General features: G+C 44.4%; 1 protein-coding gene across 2 annotated transcripts in view; it reads left to right on the forward strand.

Moving 5' to 3' along the window:
- Positions 1 to 20,729, forward strand: part of ASTN2 (astrotactin 2) — a gene marked incomplete at its 5' end in the record, with an annotated part of 643,478 nt that overhangs the window by 125,553 nt on the left and 497,196 nt on the right. For both annotated transcript variants that reach the window (XM_081102944.1, XM_081102945.1), the window contains one exon: positions 15,009 to 15,116. In XM_081102944.1, the coding sequence (XP_080959070.1) occupies positions 15,009 to 15,116 (108 nt within the window). The remainder of the gene's footprint in view (positions 1 to 15,008; positions 15,117 to 20,729) is intronic.

Below are 20,729 nucleotides of genomic sequence, written 5' to 3' on the forward strand. Positions count from 1 at the left end.
TTTACACTCACTTGCTACAGAGCTAAGCCAGACGCCCGATTCTCTTCCCTCCACTCCTCGGCCTCCCCACCTCCACACTGATTCCAGAATCTGACCATTCTCTCTGCTCCCAGCAGAGTCGGAGGTCGCCCCCGCTGTGGTTCCCCATGGCTCCTGCACTCACCTGGAGTGGTGGCCTTACCACAGTCTACCACCTTATTTCTTGACCACTTTCTCTATCCAAATGTGAGTTCTTAATGTGAGGAACCATATTCCATATCTTATCAATGATTCCTACACAGGCTTCACATATAGTAGGTATTCAATAAACATGTACTAAACATGTTAAACATGGAAATAAGAGACTGAAGTAAAGTGGCAAGTATTTGCTCAGTACTCCCAGATTTACAGCATCCTTTTAGGTCTTGCAAAAAAAAGTAGATGGTATTCCCATTAGAAATGTAAGGCTTATGAGTTGTTTATTGCCATTACTATTATTATCATCATCATCATTATTATTTATTGATTTCAGAGAGGAAGGGAGAGGGAGACAGAGATAGAAGCATCAATGATGAGAGAGAATCACTGATTGGCTGCCTCCTACATGACCCCTATTGGGGATTGAGCCCAAATTGAACCGTGACCTCCTGGTTCATAGGTTGATGATCAGCCACTGAGCCACACCAGCCAGGCAAGGCTTAAGAGTTCAAAGAGGTCAAATAACTCACCCAAGATCACGGTGCCATTTAGTATTGCTGTATGATCAATGATACCAAGACATACCGGCTAAAACCAACTTTTATTTTGCCACAACTTTTTTGGGTTAGGAATTCAAGCAGTTCTTGCTTAGTCTCTCATCCGATTATAGTCGAATAGCAGGTGGGGTGCAGTCATCCAAAGCCTCCGCTGGGCTGGACTTCCCGGGGGCCACTGGCAGGGCTGGCCCCTGATACTAGATGTTGGCTAGGAGCTCAGCTGGGGCTGTTGACTGCTGCTGCTCCCCCTGGCCTCTCCAGCATGGCCGTCTCTGGGCAGTCAGACTTCCTGGATGGTGATTGGCTTGCTCAGTGCAGCCCTCCCAAGAGAACCAGGTGAGGCTGCACAGCTCTTCTGACAGGGCTTGGGAAGATTATAGCCTCTGTCATTCTCTTTTAGTTTCAAGAATGAGAGCTGTGTTGAAGAATTTGGGCATTATGTTTATAACCACTACTGTCCCTGGCTGGGTAGCTCAGTCGGTTAGAGCGTTGTCCTGATGCATCAAGGTTGTGGGTTCGATCCCTGGTCAGGGCACTTACAAGAATCAATCAATGAATGCATAAATGAGTGGAATAACAAATCTCTCTCTCTCTCTCTCCTCTCTCAGCAATAAATAAATAAATAAAATAAATAAAAATAAAATTAGCAAAATTGAAAAGGCACACGAGGTAGTAACCAAATTAAAGAACCAAACTCCAAATCCAGTTGTTTTTTTGTTGCCCTATGATGGATATTATTCAGCTGAAAATACTATTTTTGATGAATTACTGAATTGTCTCTGTTCCAGTGTCATGCCTGAAGTGTAGAGGAGAAGGGAGAACACTTATCTTTCTGGGATGACCTCTCTGCCCTTAGTCTGACTAACAGGAAGAGGATTATTTGGAAACAGTATGTCTTGGGCAAAAATATATATCTTAGTCATACCTTTAACCGGGAACAGGAAACTGGCCTTAATCTAATAAATGCCATAGACTGCTTTATGTGCTTTAATTTAAAACGATTCATATTCATTAAGGAAAGTTTGTAAAATTCCTAGAAGTGCAACCAGAAAAATACAAATTTCCCGTAATGCCATCACCCACATACTACGACCAGCATTTAAAACTCGCTCTAATTTCTTTCCAAGCTCGATTTATAGTTTCCTATGTGCAACTTAAAAATCAACTTTATTAAAGCGTATTTTATGTAAAGCACACTGCATCAACGTAGAGTATATAATTCAATGAATTTTGGAAGCTGTATATACCAGTGAACATTTCCATCATGATATGTATCTCTCTCCATTTATTAAGATTTTTTTCATTTTAATTTCTCTTAATAGAGATTGCTTGGGACCTTTGGTAGCACATCCTTCTTCCCACCCACACCAGACCCCCGGAGATCTGCCCTTTGTCACTCTAGCTTGGATTTGCCTCGTCTAGAATTGCATCTAAATGGGATTATGCAGCATGTCATTTCTGTGTCTAGTGTCATTCACTCAGCTTAATGATTTTTGAGGCACATCGGTATTGATGCACATGCCAGAAGTTCCTTTTAGTGATGAATCTGCTTCATTCTACGTATTCACCTGTGGATGGACATTTGGGTTTACTCCAGTTTTTTGCTCTTGTGCATACATCTGCCATGGACATTTATGCGCAAGGTGCTGTGTGGACATGCTTTCATTACTCTTTAGTAAATAACTACGATTGGAATATCTGGGTCATATATTTGTCACAGTTTTAACTTTTTGCGAGACAGTTTTTATTTCGGAGAAGGTGCAGGATGCCTGTTCTCATCAGCAGCGTGTGAGAGCCTAGTCGGCTCCAAAATCTTGTCAGAATGGGTGAGGCCATTCAGTGCTGGTGGAGTGGTATCTCACTGCGGCTTTATTTGCATTTCCCCGGTGACTAAAGATTCTTCAGCAAGTATTGCCATTCTTAGGCTTGTTTGTTGAAGTGATTCTTTAAATTATTTGCCAGTTTTTAAAACTGGGCTCTTTATCATTTTAAAATAGGATTATCAGGAGTCTTTGTATATTCTGGATACAAGTCCTTTGCTGGATATATGTATTACAGGCACTTTCTCCTGTTCTGTGGCTCCCTTTACCTGTTCTTACTGGTGTCCTTTGGAGAGGAAATTTTTTTCATTTTTACAAAGTTATATATAGTTTTTTCTCTTATGGTTTATGCATTTCGTTTCCTATTTAAGCTCGTTACCTCTGCCAAAGTTACAAAGATTTTTCTCCTGTTTTCTTCTAGAAGGTTTGTAGTTGTAGCATTTACATTTAGTTCTGTGATCCATTTTGTTATTTAATATGTGTGCATGCTGTGAACTAAGGGCCTATGTCCATTTCTTTTTTTTCTTTTTTTTTCTATGTCCATTTCTTATAGCAAGTGGCTCTCCACTTGTTCCAGCACCATTTGTTGGAAAGACTTTCTCCTGATATCTTAATCAAAAGTCAGTTGTATATATTTCTGTGCTCTCTATTCTCTTCCATTGATCTATAGGTCTACCCTTTAGCCAAAAATAGACTCTTGTCACACATATTATAATATACAATGAATTATAATATAGCTTTTAAAAATAATGAATTAGATCTACATATATCATTTAAATTCTGAAATTACAATATTAAGGGAACAAAACAAGTGGCAATATAATACAAACAATATGACTATTAGAAACCCATAAAACAATAATCTGTAGTATTTTGTAGAAACTTATATGTTATAAAAGTATTTCCTTTAATTTGACAAGATATATGTACCTGCGTCCTAGATAATAGTTTCCTCCAATAAAAGTAAGTCTTGGTTACTACAGTTTTATAGTAAATCTTGAAAACAGGTAGTGTAAGTCCTTCAATTTTATTTTAAAATTGCTTAACTATACTAGGTTATTTGCATTTCCATATAAATTTTAGAATTATCTTGTCAATTTCCATCCCTCCCCATAAAATGCATGCTGTAATTATAACTAGGACTGCACTTAACCTACAGGTCAGGTGGCGGGGAAGTCACATCTTTAAAATGCTCAGTCTTGAAATCTAAAACATGGTTGTATATCTCCATTCACTTACATTTTTTATTTTAATTTCTTTTAACAGTTTTATATTCTTATTGAAGAGCTCTCGCATACCTTTTCTTAAACATACTATTGAGTACTTAGAGTTTCTTACACTATCATAAGTAGAATTGACTTTGAAATTTTATTTTCCAATTATTTGATGCCTATATCTAAGCATATAATTAACTTCTATATATTAATCTGTTATCTTTCAACCACTCTAAAGTCACGTATTATGTTTTTAATTCTAAAGACTATGTCAACTGCAAAAATAATAGTTCTATTTCTTCCTTTCTAATCTGTCTGCTTAAAAAATTTTGTTGTCTTTATTGAAATGGTTAAAGCGGTCTCTGTTTGTTTGATTTTCAGCAATTTGACTATAAGTATAGGCTCTCCTCCACCCTATGTTCATCCATTTTGTGTCCTCTGAGCTTTATGAATTTGGTAGTTTGTCTCTTACACTAAATTTGGTTAATTGTAGTCATTATATTTACTTTTTAAGACTCTATTCTCTCTCCTCGCCTTCTGAGACTCCATTTATCTATATTTAGAACTTCTGATGTGGTCCCATGAATCCCTTAGACACTATTTACTCTTTTCCAGTCTTTATTCTGTCTCTTCTTCAGATTGGCCTTTAAGGCCAATGATTATTTTCTATGTTATCTTCATTCGTATTTAAGCCCATCCAGTGATTAAAAAAAATATTCATAAATCTGTTTCATAATGATTTTATATATTTTCCTGCTAATAATTCTTATATTTTGTGTTCATTGTAATCATCTTTGCTTTACCTACCTGAGCGCAGGTGGTGTTGTGTTGAAGTCCTTGTGCACCTGGGTCATCTTAGGTTGGCCTCTGTCCATTGTCTTTTCTCTTGGGAATGGATGGAACTTTCCTGCTTCACCACATGTTGGATACGTTTGCATCGAATGTTAGAAATTGTGAATTTATTGTATGAAGATTTTTGGATTCTATTTCTCCCAAGAATGTTGATATTTTGTTTTTCGCAGGCAGTTGACTTTCGCAGCAGTTAGACTCAGGCTGCCGTGCCTGGGGAGAGCAGCCGTTATTTTTTCTTTAGCTGAGCTGGTTGGAGTCTGCCTTATACATGAGTGGTTCAGAGGTCAGCCAGAGACAATGCAGAGATCACACACCAATTGTGAGGCACTTCCCTGTGCTGCCCCTTCTCTCCCTGGTGGACTTGGTGGATCTGAGTGGGATCCATCCACTGGGTCCTCAGTTTCGAAAGACAGCAGATTTCTCTTGGTGCTTCAGCTGCCCTGCGCCATATGGAAATTGCAACCTAACCTCAGGCAAAGCTGGATGCATGGGAGGTTCCTCCTATGTTGCCTGTTTTCCCCAAGTCTCAGCTTCTGCTTTTGTTATTTCCAGAGCCTTCCAGTAGTGCTTTTGTTTGTCTTTGTATTTTCTCCAGAATTTATTGTTATCTGTAGGAGGGTTGGTCCGTGAATATCTTCCAGACCAGAAGCAAAATCTCCACTATGTTCACTAGTATTCATTTTGCAATATAGAATTTATGTTTTTGACCCCCCCTCCCCCTTTCTTGAAATCGGTATTGGACAAAAACATTTTCTATAATATCTTATTATCATCTAGGCTCATTTAATATTCCAACATAATTAACCATTCCACTCAAGTTTCCCATTAAGGTTATTTTCCATTTTCTTATATTTATAAATAGCATTGCAATGAGTATAATACTGCATAAATCTTTTTTTCTGTATTTAGGATGGTTCCCTTAGGGTGAATTCCCAGAAGTGGGTCAAGAGGGATGGACATTTTTAAGGCATTTTTTTATATTGCCAAATTGCTTCCCAAAAGGACCGTACACATTTACACTGCTTGCAGCAATTTGGGAAAATAATTATTTCATAAAACCCTTGTCAGCACTGGATATTATTAAACGAAGAAATAACATTTCTGTTTCAAAGAGGAAGAATTATAACCAAGTATTTATGAATACGCATAATATTTTCATGCCAGAGGAGAGATTTTTCTGGTCTTAAGACTGGAGAGGCTAAAATGAAATACATGTATTAGGAGAGGAAGATTCTGAGAAATGAAAATCTGAACAAATATTTAAAGTGAATAACAATGAAGGAGGAATTTGGGGAGTATGAAGAAAACATGTTTGCACAGAAATCTAAAAGATGGAGAAAAGGCCCCAAAATGTGTAACAGTTTAGTCCAAATTTATGAAAATATTCCCCAAAAGGCTGAAACTTCAAATTTATCAATGCCTAATGGGGACATTTGAAAGAAAACAAACAAAACTAACACAAGCTTTTAAAATTGGTTTTGAAACAATAAGAACAAGGATATGATTGTCTCGTTGCATGAAACAACCGAAACCTTATTACCAGATGAAAGTACAAAATTAAATTCATTCTGAATCTGTCAGATCTGTCACTTTTATCAGGGAAAAAAAAAATCTAAAAACTAGGAAAGAGAGCACGAAGATGCTTATAGGAATGGAGTGCTAACACACAGAGGAGGTTCTGAGCCTTTACTTTGAAGTGTCTGACTCAATTTCCTTCTCCAGACCCAACCCCACAAATTACTTTTCCACAGCTAAATTAATTTGAAAGTATTTTTTTCAGAACTACAGAGTTAGTTATACTCAGAGTTTTAGGTAGAGGAGGTTCTAACATCTGAAGAAGAACTAATCTTATCCTGCTTTTCAGTAGTTGATGATGCACCATTGAAACTTTATTTTCATTCTCAAGAGCAATGAGGTCAGTGTACCGAGTGAACATGCAGGGAGGGAAGCTGAGAGCACTAGAGGCCATCATGGGTTCACTCAGAATAAGTCACCAGGCCAACTGCATGTCTACTTTGAATAGCTCTGTTGCACAGGGAGTTACCACCGACACAGGATCTGGGTGCCAGCAGATATTTGATAGAGCTTTCTCATGAGTGTATTAATTTTTTAAATTATGTTTTTATTTATTTTTTAGGGAGAGAGGGATAGAGATAAAAACATCGATGAGAGAGAAACATCACCAGTCAGCTGCCTCCTGCACACCCCCTACTGGGGATCAAGCTTGGTGTGCTCTGACTGGGAGTCAAACCATGATCTCCTGGTTCATAGGTCAATACTCAGCCACCGAGCCACACCGGCCGGGCATAAGTGTATTAATTTTTACATGTATGTATCTGAATAGTCTATCGCCCAGGTAAGTGCAGGCCCTGTGACAGCAGGGAGTATGTCTGTTTCACTTCCCAGTGCATACCCCCTGCCCCACTGCCTGGCCCGTTGTAGAATCTCAACAGATATTTACTGAGGTTTTTTTTCCAAAGGGGAAGACTGTAGATTGCTTGGTAGTCGTGTCAGATGCTTCATATTTATTTGATTATATGTACTGGAAGAGTTTGTATTATGGGGCTGATGTCAACCTGAAGGGAGTTCTCTAGCCATGAGCTATCATGGTCTGTTCTCATTCAGGTCTCCTCAATGCTGATGTCTTTGCCTTAGATCAAGGGAAGACTGGCGTGGGAGACTGGGCATAGCAAGGACCGAAATTAGCCTTCCCACCCAGCTCCTTCTCCTCACTGACTGGGTGGCCTTGCCCAAGACAGATAACCCTTGCAGACATCAATTTCCTAATATTAAAACAAGGATATTAGCACCAACCTAATTATATTCTCCTATGTACTGTATGCTTTTAACATACATAAACTGCTGTGGCTTCACCTGCTGTAAACACTCAGTAACTATTGTTTCTTTTCCTTACATGCTGCTCCTTTCATATTTATCCAGTTCACAGAGGGCGTGCTGTCAGGGAAGAGGGAAAACATGAGATCATAGGATTAGGAGCAAAACACTAACTTGAGACACTAGAAGAAGGGCCAAAAGATACAGATGCAATTTGGTGGTACAACACGTTCTTTACTTTGATTTAGAAAAATCAATTCTTCAAATACAGGGTGGGAAAGACCAGAATTATTTGCAGTGCGTGTGAACAAAGAACTGAGGACACACTGAGTCCAAGTCCGCTGCCTGGACAGCAGAAGCAGCCCTGGGCCGCATTATAGTTAGTCTCATGTTCACAGAAAGGGAGGTGAGAGTCCATTTCTCTGTGTGGCTCAGCTCACACCCGCCTTACCATGCCTAGCTCTGGGCTTCAAAACTCCAAAAGGACTTTAGCAAATTCAACAGAATGAATCTGAAATATGGGATGCATATCAAAACCACAAGACTGAGCAATGATATAATACCTGGAGTCGTAGAGGACGTAGTGAAATGATGACTCCTGTGGACAGCTGGCCAGGGTGAAATTGGTATAACCTTTCTGGAGGACATCTTGACATGAATCAAAACCTTTAAATATGTCCCTGTCCTTTGACCAAGCCATTCATCTTTCTCCTCTGAAAACATTCTACACATGGTTGCATAGGGATGTGTAGAAAGAGATACCATTTAGGAGCATGCAAGGCAATATTATAGTGAAAAGCTAAAAACAACATAAAAATTAAACAACAGGGGATTGTTTAAGTAAGTGATGATCCATTGATACTTCAGGATATTGCAGACATTAAATGTTATTGAAATCAAGGGCGGGGAAAAAAGGAGACATTTGTAATACTCTTTGTAATACTCTAAGCAATAAAACAATTAACAAAAAGAAATCAATACTTAATGACATGGGATAATGGGTAAGATATAGATATATTTTATTTAGCTTAATTTTAATTTCCACAGATGATCTCAGTTCATGTTGAAACAAAAAAAGGAAGAGAGAAAGGTAAACAAAAAGATGAAAATCTCAGTGTTCAAAAAACGCTATTAATACTTTGGTGGAGAGAGGTATAGATATAGTTACAGATGAAGATAGTGATATACATGTAAATCTGGATGTATATCTAGATGTGTACATATACATACATATATGACATAGTGTAATTTATGCAATAGCATAAGTGCAAAGCGTATAGTTGGATCCTAGCATGTATTTCTGACATAAGTGAATGAATAGATATATGCTTAAATATTTTAAACAAAATTTACAAAACGCACTCACATTATAAGACAATAAAATCCAGTTGTAAAACTTGCAAATAGATGCATGGACTGGTGACAGGTTAGAAGGAGTGTGGATGTTTACACAGGACTGGACAAGGGGAGTATTCTGGTTGCCACACTTAGTGCCTGAAGACAACAACAATCCTATGCTCATGGATTCTAGGAGCCATGAATTGGTACATGAGAAAGGGCAGGTAGGTTGTCTCGGTTCCACAATGACCAGGACTCAGTGGGAAATACTCAGACACCTGTGGGTGACTCCAATAGCTGGGGGCTGGAATCCACTAGAAGCTCCTTTTCTCACATGTTTGCCCCCTTGCCTGGGTTGTTTGAAAAGCTGGTTTCAGCTGGGACTGTCGACTGAACCACTTACCCTCAGCCTATCTATGTGGCTAAGTCTTATCACGGTGCCGTGGCCAGTTTCCAATGAGGGGGTCAGCATCTATAGTCAGCATTTCAGGACAGCCAGGCAGAAGCTGCGCTGCCTCTTATGGCCCAGTCCCATAAGGTTGGCAGAGTCACTTCTTTTGCAGCCTCTTTATTAAAAGCATGCCCCTATGGCAGCCCAGACCCAGGGGCCAGGAACTAATCTCCATCTTTGTTGGGGGAGGAGCCAAGTCCCGTTACAGAAGAAAATGTGGAATGGGAGGGTGTGCTGTGGCCTTCTCTGGAAAATTCAGCCTCCCACAGGGAGCAAAGAAATATTCCAGAACATGAGGCTGACCCTTCATGACATGCTGAGATGAGCTTGAGTGGAGAGCCTCTCCTCCATAGATAGATTTCTGGGCCAGAATTTGAGGATAAATTGAGAGATCTCTCTTCTTGGGTAGTGGGATGGCTATCTCTGAAATGTCCATTTTACAGAAAAGGTCAGCTGAGGCATGAGCTTACCTTGCAGCAGGAAACAACCAATTTTTAAAAAATCAACATCACTTTTATTGTCTTTTTTATTAGTATTCATTGGAGGAAAATTAAAAATGCAGATGAACAACAATAAGAGAAAAAATGTTAAATGCTTCCAATCTTACTATCCAGAGAATATCCTTAATATGTTTATTTCTATATGTATGTGTATATACATGTACATGCATACATTTACATACATTCTGTGTGTACATTTTTAAAACAGAGTAGGATCATTTTGCACTTACAGTTTCCCAATACGCTCGTTAAAAGTTACTTCCTAACTCTTGATCGTGAACATTTCAGAATAACTTTTAGTTTTCTATAATCCATTTTTTATATTACAATGTACTATTTGTTTTTGTTGCACACACTCAGTGGAAATCGCACTAAATACCTGCAGTTGTGTATAAGTGTGCATGGATGTCCTCTTGGCATTCTCCCCTGTATACTTTTTCACTCAACAATGTATCATGGAGAGGACTGCATGTCAATAAATATAGATCTATGTCACTGTATTTAATGGTCTCATGAAAGTCTATTTTAGAGACATGCCATCATTTTTTTAAACCAGTTCCTTGTACGTGGGCCTCTGGCCATTTCTACATTTTTTCTGAAGTTTTAAATAGTCATGTTTAATTATATTTTACCATAAAGAATTTTTAACCGTAAAGATCAGTTTAAAAAATTTAACATGATTCCCCAGAATGCTCCGGGATCGTCTTTCCTGAGGGATCAGATAAACTATGTTTGAATTCAGGTCCTATGACTGCAGATACGGGTCTTCGCTTCTCTCAGCCTCTGTCTCCACATCTGGAGGAATAAGAATATGTGGTCACGTGTGAGTAACGTGCCTGGCACCGTGCCTGGCATATAGCAGTGTCCAATGGCAGGTAGCGCTTATGGTCAGAGCCTTTCAAGGGGTGAATGCCTATGCTCATCTGAGGTGTAGCCCTAGAGCTCAGAACGATGATCCCTTGTGGGGCTTAGGAAGGACTAGAAGTCATAGCTGCTTTGGTCCTCTTTCTAGAACTGGTTCCATTTGCATTCCCTGGGCGGTTGGGGGTCATGTGGGATTTTACCTTCCCAAGCTGCATATTTCTCTATCTGGCGCATTCCTGGGCAATCTGAAAATGTAATATCGCTGTCACCAGCTCGAGGAAGACACAGAGCCTGAAAAATTTAACATGTCACCGCCATCCATCATGATAGCAAGAGTGCGGGCGATGGAGGGTGGAGAGGTGGGCCTGCCGAGGCCGCTGAGCAGGACAGCCCAGTCAGAGAAGGTAGTCCTCAGAGAACAGTGAGCTAATTTCACAGGCCCAGGAAAGACCGCTCAGCCTCGCTCCTGCTCCAGCCTCTCCCATCATATGACTTTCAACTTGCTCGGCTGCCCTGATTCGCTCCAAACTTGGGCTCAGGTTCCTAGTTTGCTGCCAAATGTTTGTGTCATCTCTGGGAGGCTCTAAACGCCTCTGAATATCTTCATTTATTTATCAGTAAAATTGAGAGAATTCCCCTGTGAAGGGCTTAGCATCATGCCCGGAGTATCTTAATTGCTTCCTCACCAGAAAGGAAGTTCCAGGAAGTCAGGAAGTCTTTGACTGCTATTCGCCGCCCTATTCTCAATGTCTAGAACAGTGTTGATAATTGTTAAATGAATGAACAAGCAAATGAGTGAGGTATTATTATTTTTTTTAGATGACCAGTGGGTCCAAGACAAACGGAAGGGTCACCCACTGCTTTCTCAGACATGGGGTCAAGACTCGGGGCCTGAGCTGGGCCCCTTTCAGTGTGGCTCTGGAATACCTCCTCTCTGTGTCCCTTCCCCCCCTCCCCCACCCCTGCCACACACACACACACACACACACAATTCCATCATTCTACAGTTCTGTCATCAGTCTTGTGCTGTTACAAAGAGAACAGAGGGTCTGTTTTTTAAAAAAATATTTTACTTATTGAGCTAAGATTCACATAAAACATTATCCATTAACTATTTTAAAATGTATAATTCATTGCCATATTGTAGATTCACAAGCTTATGCAACTATCACCTCTAGGTAGACCCAGACATCTACATTACACTCGAAGGAAACTCCAGACTCATTAATGATCACTTCGTATTTCTCTTCTCCCTCTGCCCAGCCCTGGCTGCCACCATTGCTCTCTGTCTCTATGAGTTTACTGGTTTGGGATATTTTATATGAACAGAATAGTATGACATATGAACTTCTAAATCTGGCTTTTTTTTCCCCACTTAGCAGAACGTTTGCAAGGTCTATCCACATTATACCATATCAGCATTCCCTTTTCAAGGGCTGAATAATATTCCATTATATAGATACTCCACATTCGGTTATCCTTTTATCAGTGGGTGGACATTGGAGTGCTTGTCTTTTTTCTACCTTTTTGCTATTGTAAATAGTATTGCTGTGAACAGTCGTGTATTGGAATGCCCTGCCTTCCATTCCTAGGGCAGAATGGCTTGGTCATGTGATAACTGTGTTTAACTTCTTGAGGAAATGTCAAACGATGTTCCACAGTGGCTGCCTCAGCTTGCATTCCCACCAGCAGTGTATGAGGGTCCAGTCTCTTTACATCTATTCCGACACCTGTTCTGTCCCATTTGGTTGATTGTGGTCAGCCTGGTAGATATGAACCGGTTGTTTTCCTTTGGCTTGGATTTGCATTTCCCTAATGACTAATCTTTTCATGAGAGCAGAGAGTTTTCCATGAGACGGAAGCTGCGTTCAAATCTGAGGGTGATGCCATTCGTAACGTGTGATCATTGATATGCAGCATTGAAACTCTGAAGGTTGGATTGCCCTCCGTAAACCTGAGACGGTCCCTGCCTCTCGGGCCACTTGTGGAGCGTGGACGGGATACTGCATAGGCAGTGCCCAGAGCGGCGCACATCCTGCCGAGGTCTGTGCTTGGCCCATCTTCTTCACAGCTCCACCTCTTCTCATTTGGGACCAGCAGAACCAGGAGCTCCTGGAACAGGGCAGGCGATCTTATGGCTCCTCTTCTGTCCTCCTGCCGGTCTCTGGCCATTCTCACATTCTCTCAGCTCCTAAATGGAAGTATGCAAGCAGCCCTGAGTAATGAATGGCTGTACTTTAGGTCATGAAGTCAACGATTTCATATTATAATGCTAGCAGAGGGGGCCCTTTTCCATTCAACCGAATCCTCTCCAAGTCAGTCTGTACCTGGCCTGTGGCCCCTTCGGGTTAGATGGACACTCAGAGGCTAGACGTCCTGGGTGGCTGCCACCTCCCCAGGATGTCACAGAGGCCAGGGAGTCACCACCCATCCCTCGGTGCTTCTTCTCTCCTAAGAAACTTGGGCAAACCTCGAATAAATGAATGTGCCTCACCATCCCTATGTGTGGTCTGTGTGTCAACTCGTTACATGCAGCACATGCACCTTCCCTCATACTATCCACATGAGCTGAGAGTTAGTGTCCCTCTTCTTTTAAAGATGAATTCGGAGAGGTTAGGTGCCTTGTCCACGCCACTCAGCTAATAAGAGAGACCAAGAATTAGAAGTGGGGTCTGACTTCAGTGCCCTGATTCCTTCCCACAGACGTGCTTGACCTCCCGGCTCATGGATGAAGCCAGTGCAGAAACCTGCTAGAGGCTAAGTGCCTTAGGGCAGAAGCAATGGCCATTGTCTTTTAATGGAATCCGAGCTGCACCATTTTTCTTCCAAGTCACATTAAAAAATGATTCAACGCCTTTGTGGGGCCCGTGGCTTATTCATCTCTCTCCTGCGCCCAGATCCTGGTCCTTAATTACGCTCAGGAGTAGTGGCTGTGTAAGTGCTTCCAGACCCGCGTTCCCCGCCACGGTGGGCACCTGACGCCCGGCTGCTCTCTACCCAGATATTCTTATGTGTAAAATACACACTGGGTTTTAAAGACTTATTGTGCAAAATCTATAAACTATTTCAGCATAATTTACATTAATTCCATGTTAAAATGACAATGTTCTTAGTATATTGGGTTTAATAGATATATTCTGAAAACTAACGTTTACTTTTTCCTTTTTAACGTGGCTACTAGAACATTAAACATTGCATGTGTGGCTCACATGATATTTTTATTGGACAGCTTGGTGTAGAGGCAGCCTCGCTGAGCCCCAGTTTCCATTCTGAAAATGGTACCTTGGTAGTTAAGCGGGGAGGTGAGATGGGGATGGGGCAGGGGGAACTGGAGAAGCAGCCATGATAGTCAGGGGCATGGGATCTATGTGCTTGGACACGTGGATTGCTGGAGGCATCCTTAGGATGTAGCTAAGCCTGAGTGAGTTCCTACCAATAGCACCATTACACCGGTTCGCAGCAGGAGCTATGGGAAGTGGAAAACGCACACAGGCATTGGGAGCAAGCCACAGACCTGCGCGCCACTATCATGTCCTCCCTGGTATGCACAGCAGTGAGCTCATCCTCCTGCTCCAGAAGCTTCTGTGACATCCATCCTCAGTGACACCCACGTCCTTCCACGTGTCCTCTAGCAGCATGTCCCTCCCAGTCAGTGCTCCACCCGATGGGGCTGCCACCTGCCCACACTCCCCACCCAGGGCTGCCCCAGCTCTTACCTCTCCTTGGAACTCCATTTCCTTCCACCGAAGCCTCATCCATCCTTCCAGCCCTGACTCCATCTCCCTTCCTCCACAAAGTCTCCCAGGTCACCTGTGCGGTGACGGGTTGCTCTCCCCCATGTTCTGGGGTCTTGTTGTGTGGAAAGCATAGCCATGAGTGAGGTTAAAAGCACCATGGGACCCCGTTTGTCACCGCGACTAGCTTATGATCCCCTGGTTTGGCAAGGATCGGTTGTATCCCTGTATGCCCAGTGTCTGGCTCGGGGCCTGGTATACAGTAAGCACTTGGCCGAAATGTGTGTGAAATCAAGTTGCCCGGAGTGTTTCTTGGAGGCAGGCTCATCGCACTTAAGCAACCAATATAGCTCTCAATTATTTAGTAGCCACCATGGACCGGGCATTTCACATGTCCTGTCTCCTTTCATCCTCAAGGCAATCCTGCAAGGTTAATAGTTGTTGTCCCTGTTTTAGCAAGAAGGAACCTGTGCTTCCTCAAGGTCACACCGCCCTGGGGCTGCCAAGGCACCGGTTATAACCCCAGCTCCTTCCCTAAGCCACGCCCACCCCCAGGTGCCCTGGGATTTACAGAAAGAAGTCGGGGTGGGGTTGTCCATCTTGGGAAGGAGGAGGGTCTAAGAAGCTGCCATGGCCACGATGACTGATGGATGTGCTTCCTCGCAGGGGGCATCAGCTTCGGGAGAACCAAGGGGACGTCGGGGTCAGAGGCAGACGACGAGACGCAGCTGACGTTCTACACGGAGCAGTACCGCAGCCGCCGCCGCAGCAAAGGTAACGGAGGCCTCAGGAAGGTTCCAGGACCACTTCGTAGGAGGAAAGCCTGGGATTTCGTGTTTCATGACAGACCCTGAGTCTTCCTCACCCTGTGGTCCCAGTGCAGTCGGCACTGAGCTTGGCAGCGAAGCCCTGGCTAGAGGCGTGGCCATCGCCATACCCTCTCCCTTCAGCCTGTGTGTGCTTTCTGTCCCACTTCATGCCTCTAAGGCAGTGGTTCTCAACCTTCTGGCCCTTTAAATGCAGTTCCTCATGTTGTGACCCAACCATAAAATTATTGTCGTTGCTACTTCATAACTGTAATGTTGCTACTGTTATGAATCGTAATGTAAATATCTGATATGCAGGATGGTCTCAGGCGACCCCTGTGAAAGGGTCGTTGGACCGCCAAAGGGGTCGCGACCCACAGGTTGAGAACCGCTGCCCTAAGGATTTAAGGATGGGTTTTTTTAAGTTTGTACAGATAAAGAAAATCCAGTGCAGGAAGTGAAGTAACTAAGAGAATCAGATGGAAAGGGAAGAGGAAGGAGGAAAGTTATTGAAAGGCAGGTTAGAGCGCTGCAGGGTAACCTGTGCCATACTGCCTGGTGGTTCTCAGAGCCAGCTGACGGTGTAAGGCAGGATTCTCCGCCATCAAAGGGCCGAAGGAAACGTATTCAGCCATACAATGGGCAGAGGCTATGGGACAGAACCAGCGTTGATTCAGGAAATTCTGCTCACCTGACACCAGGACCAGAGGGACAGTTGGGCCCTGTGAACACGCCACCCTGTGACTCTGTGGGCCGTGCCTCCAGCGGGTGAAACTAGTGTCACTGAATGATCATTGCTCACAATGACACGCAATGTAAACATCAACACGCTGGGGCGGGGCTAAATCCACCAGGGGCCAAGGGCCATCGTTCTCGGGGATAAAATTTGCTCTGAAGGGAAAATAGACCATATTTCAGGCAGGTACCTGTGCATACAGTTCCTCACCCCTGAGCATTTTTGTAAGGATGAGAAATTAGCACGTTCAAGATCACATTCCTAGAAAAGAACCTGGGGTGCCAGCATCCTGGTGACGAAGGGCAACTCCATGGGCCTGGAGCAGGCCCTGGAAAGAAGCAGGGTCCTGCCCTAGCTGGTTTGGCTCAGTGGATAGAGCATCGGCCTTCAGACTATAGGGTCCTGGGTTCGATTCCAGTCAGGGGCACATGCCCAGGTTGTGGACTCGATGTCCAGTAGGAGGTGTGCAGGAGGCAGCCAATCAATGATTCTAGGAGGCATGCAGGAGGCAGCTAATCAATGATTCTCTCTCATCATTGATGTCTCTCTCTCTCTCTCTCTCTCTCTCTCTCTCTCTCTTTCTCTTTCTCTCTCTCTCTCCCCTTTCCTCTCTGAAATCAATAAAAATATATTATAAAAAAAAAATAGCAGGGTCCTCTGGCAACCAGGAAGGCAGCTCATCAAGGCACATGGCAGCCTGTGGTCCTCGTGCCTCTCCAGGAAGTGGTCTGGGGAAGTGCCTGTGGTTGGGAAGAGGCTTCCCCACACAATGACCCTGCATGCTTTCCACCCCTGTGTTCAAAGAGCACAGAGGGCACAGCTTCTCTGGGCTCCTTTTGCTCTTAAGCAAGTTATCTTCCTTCCCTATACCTCAGTCTTCTTATCTGTGAAATGGGTCTCGTAACTGCCTCACAGAAACTTGAAGGTGGATTTTGGTTATGATATATTAAAAAAAAATGTATTGTGGTGCCTGGTATATATTAAGGGCCAAAGAAGTAGATGTTGTTCATGTCAGTTCACGTCTCGTTGTTTTTTATATCTCACTATTCCTGGTGCCTTTCACTGAAAGGTCCCCGCGTGGGGGTGCCTGAGTTGGCACATCACCTCTGCAGCCATTCGAAGCAGTGGTCTTGCCTCCCCCTCCTCCCCATGTCTGGGCTGGCTGGTATCTGCGGCATTGGAGATTTAGAAGTTGATGATGGATGATTCTTGACCTGTCTTCTCCCTCTCCCCAAACTGCTGCCAGAATTCGGCTGGGCAAGGTGGCGGGTCTCCTCTGCAGGACTGGGCTATTTATAGCTAATTGGGAACACATCCATCATTGAGCGTTCCCCTCGTAAATCAGAGGTAAACTTAGCGAAGCAAAAGCAAACCGCAGGACGTGAGGGAAGTGACTTGGCCCGGTGCCTCCGCCCACTCAAAGGCCGGGCAGTGTTTCCAGGATGGCGAGGATGCCAGGGCTGGGGTGCCCCCAGCCCTCGACCCCCCCCCCCCGGCACACACACACACACCTTCCTCCGGCCCTCTTGCCAGCTGATGCCAGAGCCACTTGCTTCATCTCCGCCCTCCACATATTGTCCAGAGTGACAGTCCCTCTCCCTCCACCTCTGGTCCCCCCACATCTGTCTCTTCCTCCTCAGTATCCCTTGTTCCGAGGGCCCTGCAGGGGGCTGAGCAGTGCAGGGGGAGATTATGATACATTTTTTGGAATGTTATCTGGGTGATTCTCACTGTCCCAGCTTTGAGAGGAAAGAGAGAGATGGGGGGACACCAGAGAAATGTGGGGGGCTTCCCAGAAGAGTTGAAGCTGGAAAGTGACCTGGGCCCAGGTAGGGCTCTGTCGCTGTCCACCCACATACATGAGCCAATAGCCTCAGTATTCTTGTCTTTGAAATGGGGTGGCAGTACCTCCCTCCCAGGTAATTGTGAGGATTGAATGGGAACACAGGCATCTCCTTTGTAGCTATAAGTCTCGGTAAAAAGTTACTCCTTTTTCCATCATAGCCGTCCTAGTCCCTGTCACCTATGTTCTTTGCTTAAAAACTGCTAACGTCACCTTCTCAATGGCCTCATTTAACCATCTTCCAACCCAGTAACAACGGGATCCCTATCATTGCTTCTCTGCTTAGAAGGGGGAATGTGACCTTACCACCTACAGACCTCTGAGGGTCCGGCCTGCCCACCTGCCCAGGGCTGTTACTCCTCCCACTCAGGCCTCCTCCCTGGCACTGTCCTGCCAGAACCTCCCCAGTGTTCTTTCCTGGCACACTACCCTGCCCTTTGCCTCCTTCCCACTCGCTGGCATCTCCACGGAAATGGTACGTCTTCCGGGAAGCCATCCCCACACCGCATTTCCCTGTTTATTCTGTTCCAGTTCCTGTGTTCTTCCCCACTGTAGACCTCATGGCCGCTGTAACTTTACATTTGCAGATATGTCCTCTGGGCTGTGCTTGTACACCACCCTGACCTGGGCGCTTCACAAGGATGGGTGCAGTGTCCTCTGTGCCCAGCTTTCCATCCTGGGCACCAACCACATGGATGGGTCGAGAGTGGAAACTGCATGCATTGTTTTGAATGAATGAATGGTTAATGAATGAATGAAGGACAGGCATGCCTGACCCAGTGTCTGGATGGCTACAAGTGCTCAGGGTGGAGGTTGCTTTTGTGGCGCCTCCCCTTGTTTTCTCTCACTCCACTGTCACTTGCTGGGAGTGGTCCTCTCTCCTTTCCCTTCTCCCTCCTGCTCCTGCTGGGCAGCACGGAGGCCTCAGCCCTGCTCATGCTTCCACTTCAAGGTCGATGCCAGAGAAGGCTTTCAGGTGGCATTCCTGGCAGGGGGAGGGGGCCTGAGGACTGATGCTGGAAACCCCCTCTGCCTGGGTGCTTGCAGTGCATTGGAGGGTGTGATCTTTGAAGAGATGTAGCAAGTCCAGGAGGTTCCCTGGCAGGGGTGGATATACCTAGTGCTGATGGTAGAGAGAGCAACGGAATGGGAGAAAAGAAAAAACATCCAGCAGGTTTTTCCTACCTGGGTCTCTTTTCAGCATGCCTCATACGGGGCTAGAAGTGACATTACATTCAGCTGGACCTGGCTGTGAGTCCTGACTGTACTTCATCTCCTGTGTATGGCTGGGCTTTTAGCATCCAGGAGCTTCCCTCTGTATCAAATAGAGCTGTTGACACCTACCTCGCAGAGTACTCCTGTGTGGAGATGGAAGGTTCCAGAACTCAACCAGAGGTGCTCAGGAAATTTAGTTCTTTTCTCCTGAAATTCCCCTTTCCTTGAAAATATTCTGAACCCCAAACTGCATCAGTTAAAATCTGATTTGGGGTAATAAGATCCACTGGACACGAGATTTATGGTATAGTCTGAGAATCACCTCTGGCTCCTCTGGGCCTCAGTCTCTTGGAAAGGAAAATGGGTATGTTATTCGGCAGTGTCTGGTATGGCCAGGCAGAACCCCATCCCCAAGCAAAGAACTGTGGCCATCAACATGGTGAGGGCATAAAGGCAGAGACAGAGGGGCTGAGAAACAGAGACTCAGAGACCAGGTGTGTATCTGGCGGGATTTCCTAAAGCAGGAATCAGCAGCCTTTCTCTGTAAATGGCCATTACCTGACATTTCTTGGCTTTGCAGGCCAGGTGGTCACTGATGGACCTATTCTGCTCAGCTGTTGTACCTTGAAAGCTGCCATAGACAGCACACAAATGAAGGAATGTAGTGTGTCCAAATGACACTTTATTCCTAAAACAAAAAACAAAAAGCCAAACAACAACAACAATGAAAACACACCAATACAACAGTTTGCTGACCTGCGCCCCAAATAATCCGTTTACGCCATACAGGTGGCCCTCACCTGTAGGACTGGTCCAGGAGGCATGGGTGACATGTCACAATGATTTGTGAAGTGAGTCCGGTCTCATATCATACCTGTCCTTGCTGATTAAGAAGTCTGTTTGTCAAGCAAAGACTTCTCCGTTTGGTGACGTAAATAACCATTGAACCCATCACTTGCTTGAATTTGCCGGTTCTCATGTTGTTCTACAAAAGCAACCAATCAAGTAGCTGGATAGGGAGGTGCCCAGTGGGCAGAGTTTCACCCTTTCTTAACCAGAGATGACTCCACAGACAGCCAGAAGCACTGGGCCCAGGACGGGGAGGTGCGTATTGAAGTCTGTAGCCCCAACCGTGACTCACTCAGGGACCCTTGGCAAACGTGCTTCCTTGGAGCCTGAGCTTTTCTCTCTGTCAGACAAGGATATTTCTGCCTCATGTCATCAAGTGTGAAGCTCATTCTAGTCTAACCTAGATTTATGGAATAAATGCCTCCTAAGCATGATGCGGGGCATGGTGGGAAAGGGGGCCGGGGGAGCTGCGGCTCACCCAGGTAAGCGATGCTGAAAAGCATAGGATAGTGCGTAATTGAAGGTCCCCAAGAAAAGTGCAGACAGCATGGCCAGCCCCAGGCACAGTGCTGAGCAGAAGACAGAGCAGGCAACACTGCTGGGTGACTCCAGCAGCGCAGGCACCAGCAGGGGCCTCCTGGCCCAGCTCTGCAGGCAGCTGTGTGGCCTTAGGCTAGCTCCCTCCCTCTCTGGTCCTCACTCTTCTCAGCCACTGGCTGCTTCGCCAGTTCTAGAGACCCAGGTTTTCTGATTCCTAGTCCTATGTACTTTCCTCGAAGCTTTCCTAATTATTAGTTCATCAGCAGCGAGAACCAGGGCATGCGTGTTCCTTGTTCAGCTTATTTGTTTTGGGTGCTTGTTTTAATTTGGCATTTCTTAAGCTGAGATTTTTCTACCATGATCAGAACTCTTGAATCGTAAACAGAATGCCGTGCTCC

This window comes from Myotis nattereri (assembly GCF_964212035.1).
Source record: "Myotis nattereri genome assembly, chromosome: 12".
Lineage (NCBI taxonomy): Eukaryota > Metazoa > Chordata > Mammalia > Chiroptera > Vespertilionidae > Myotis > Myotis nattereri.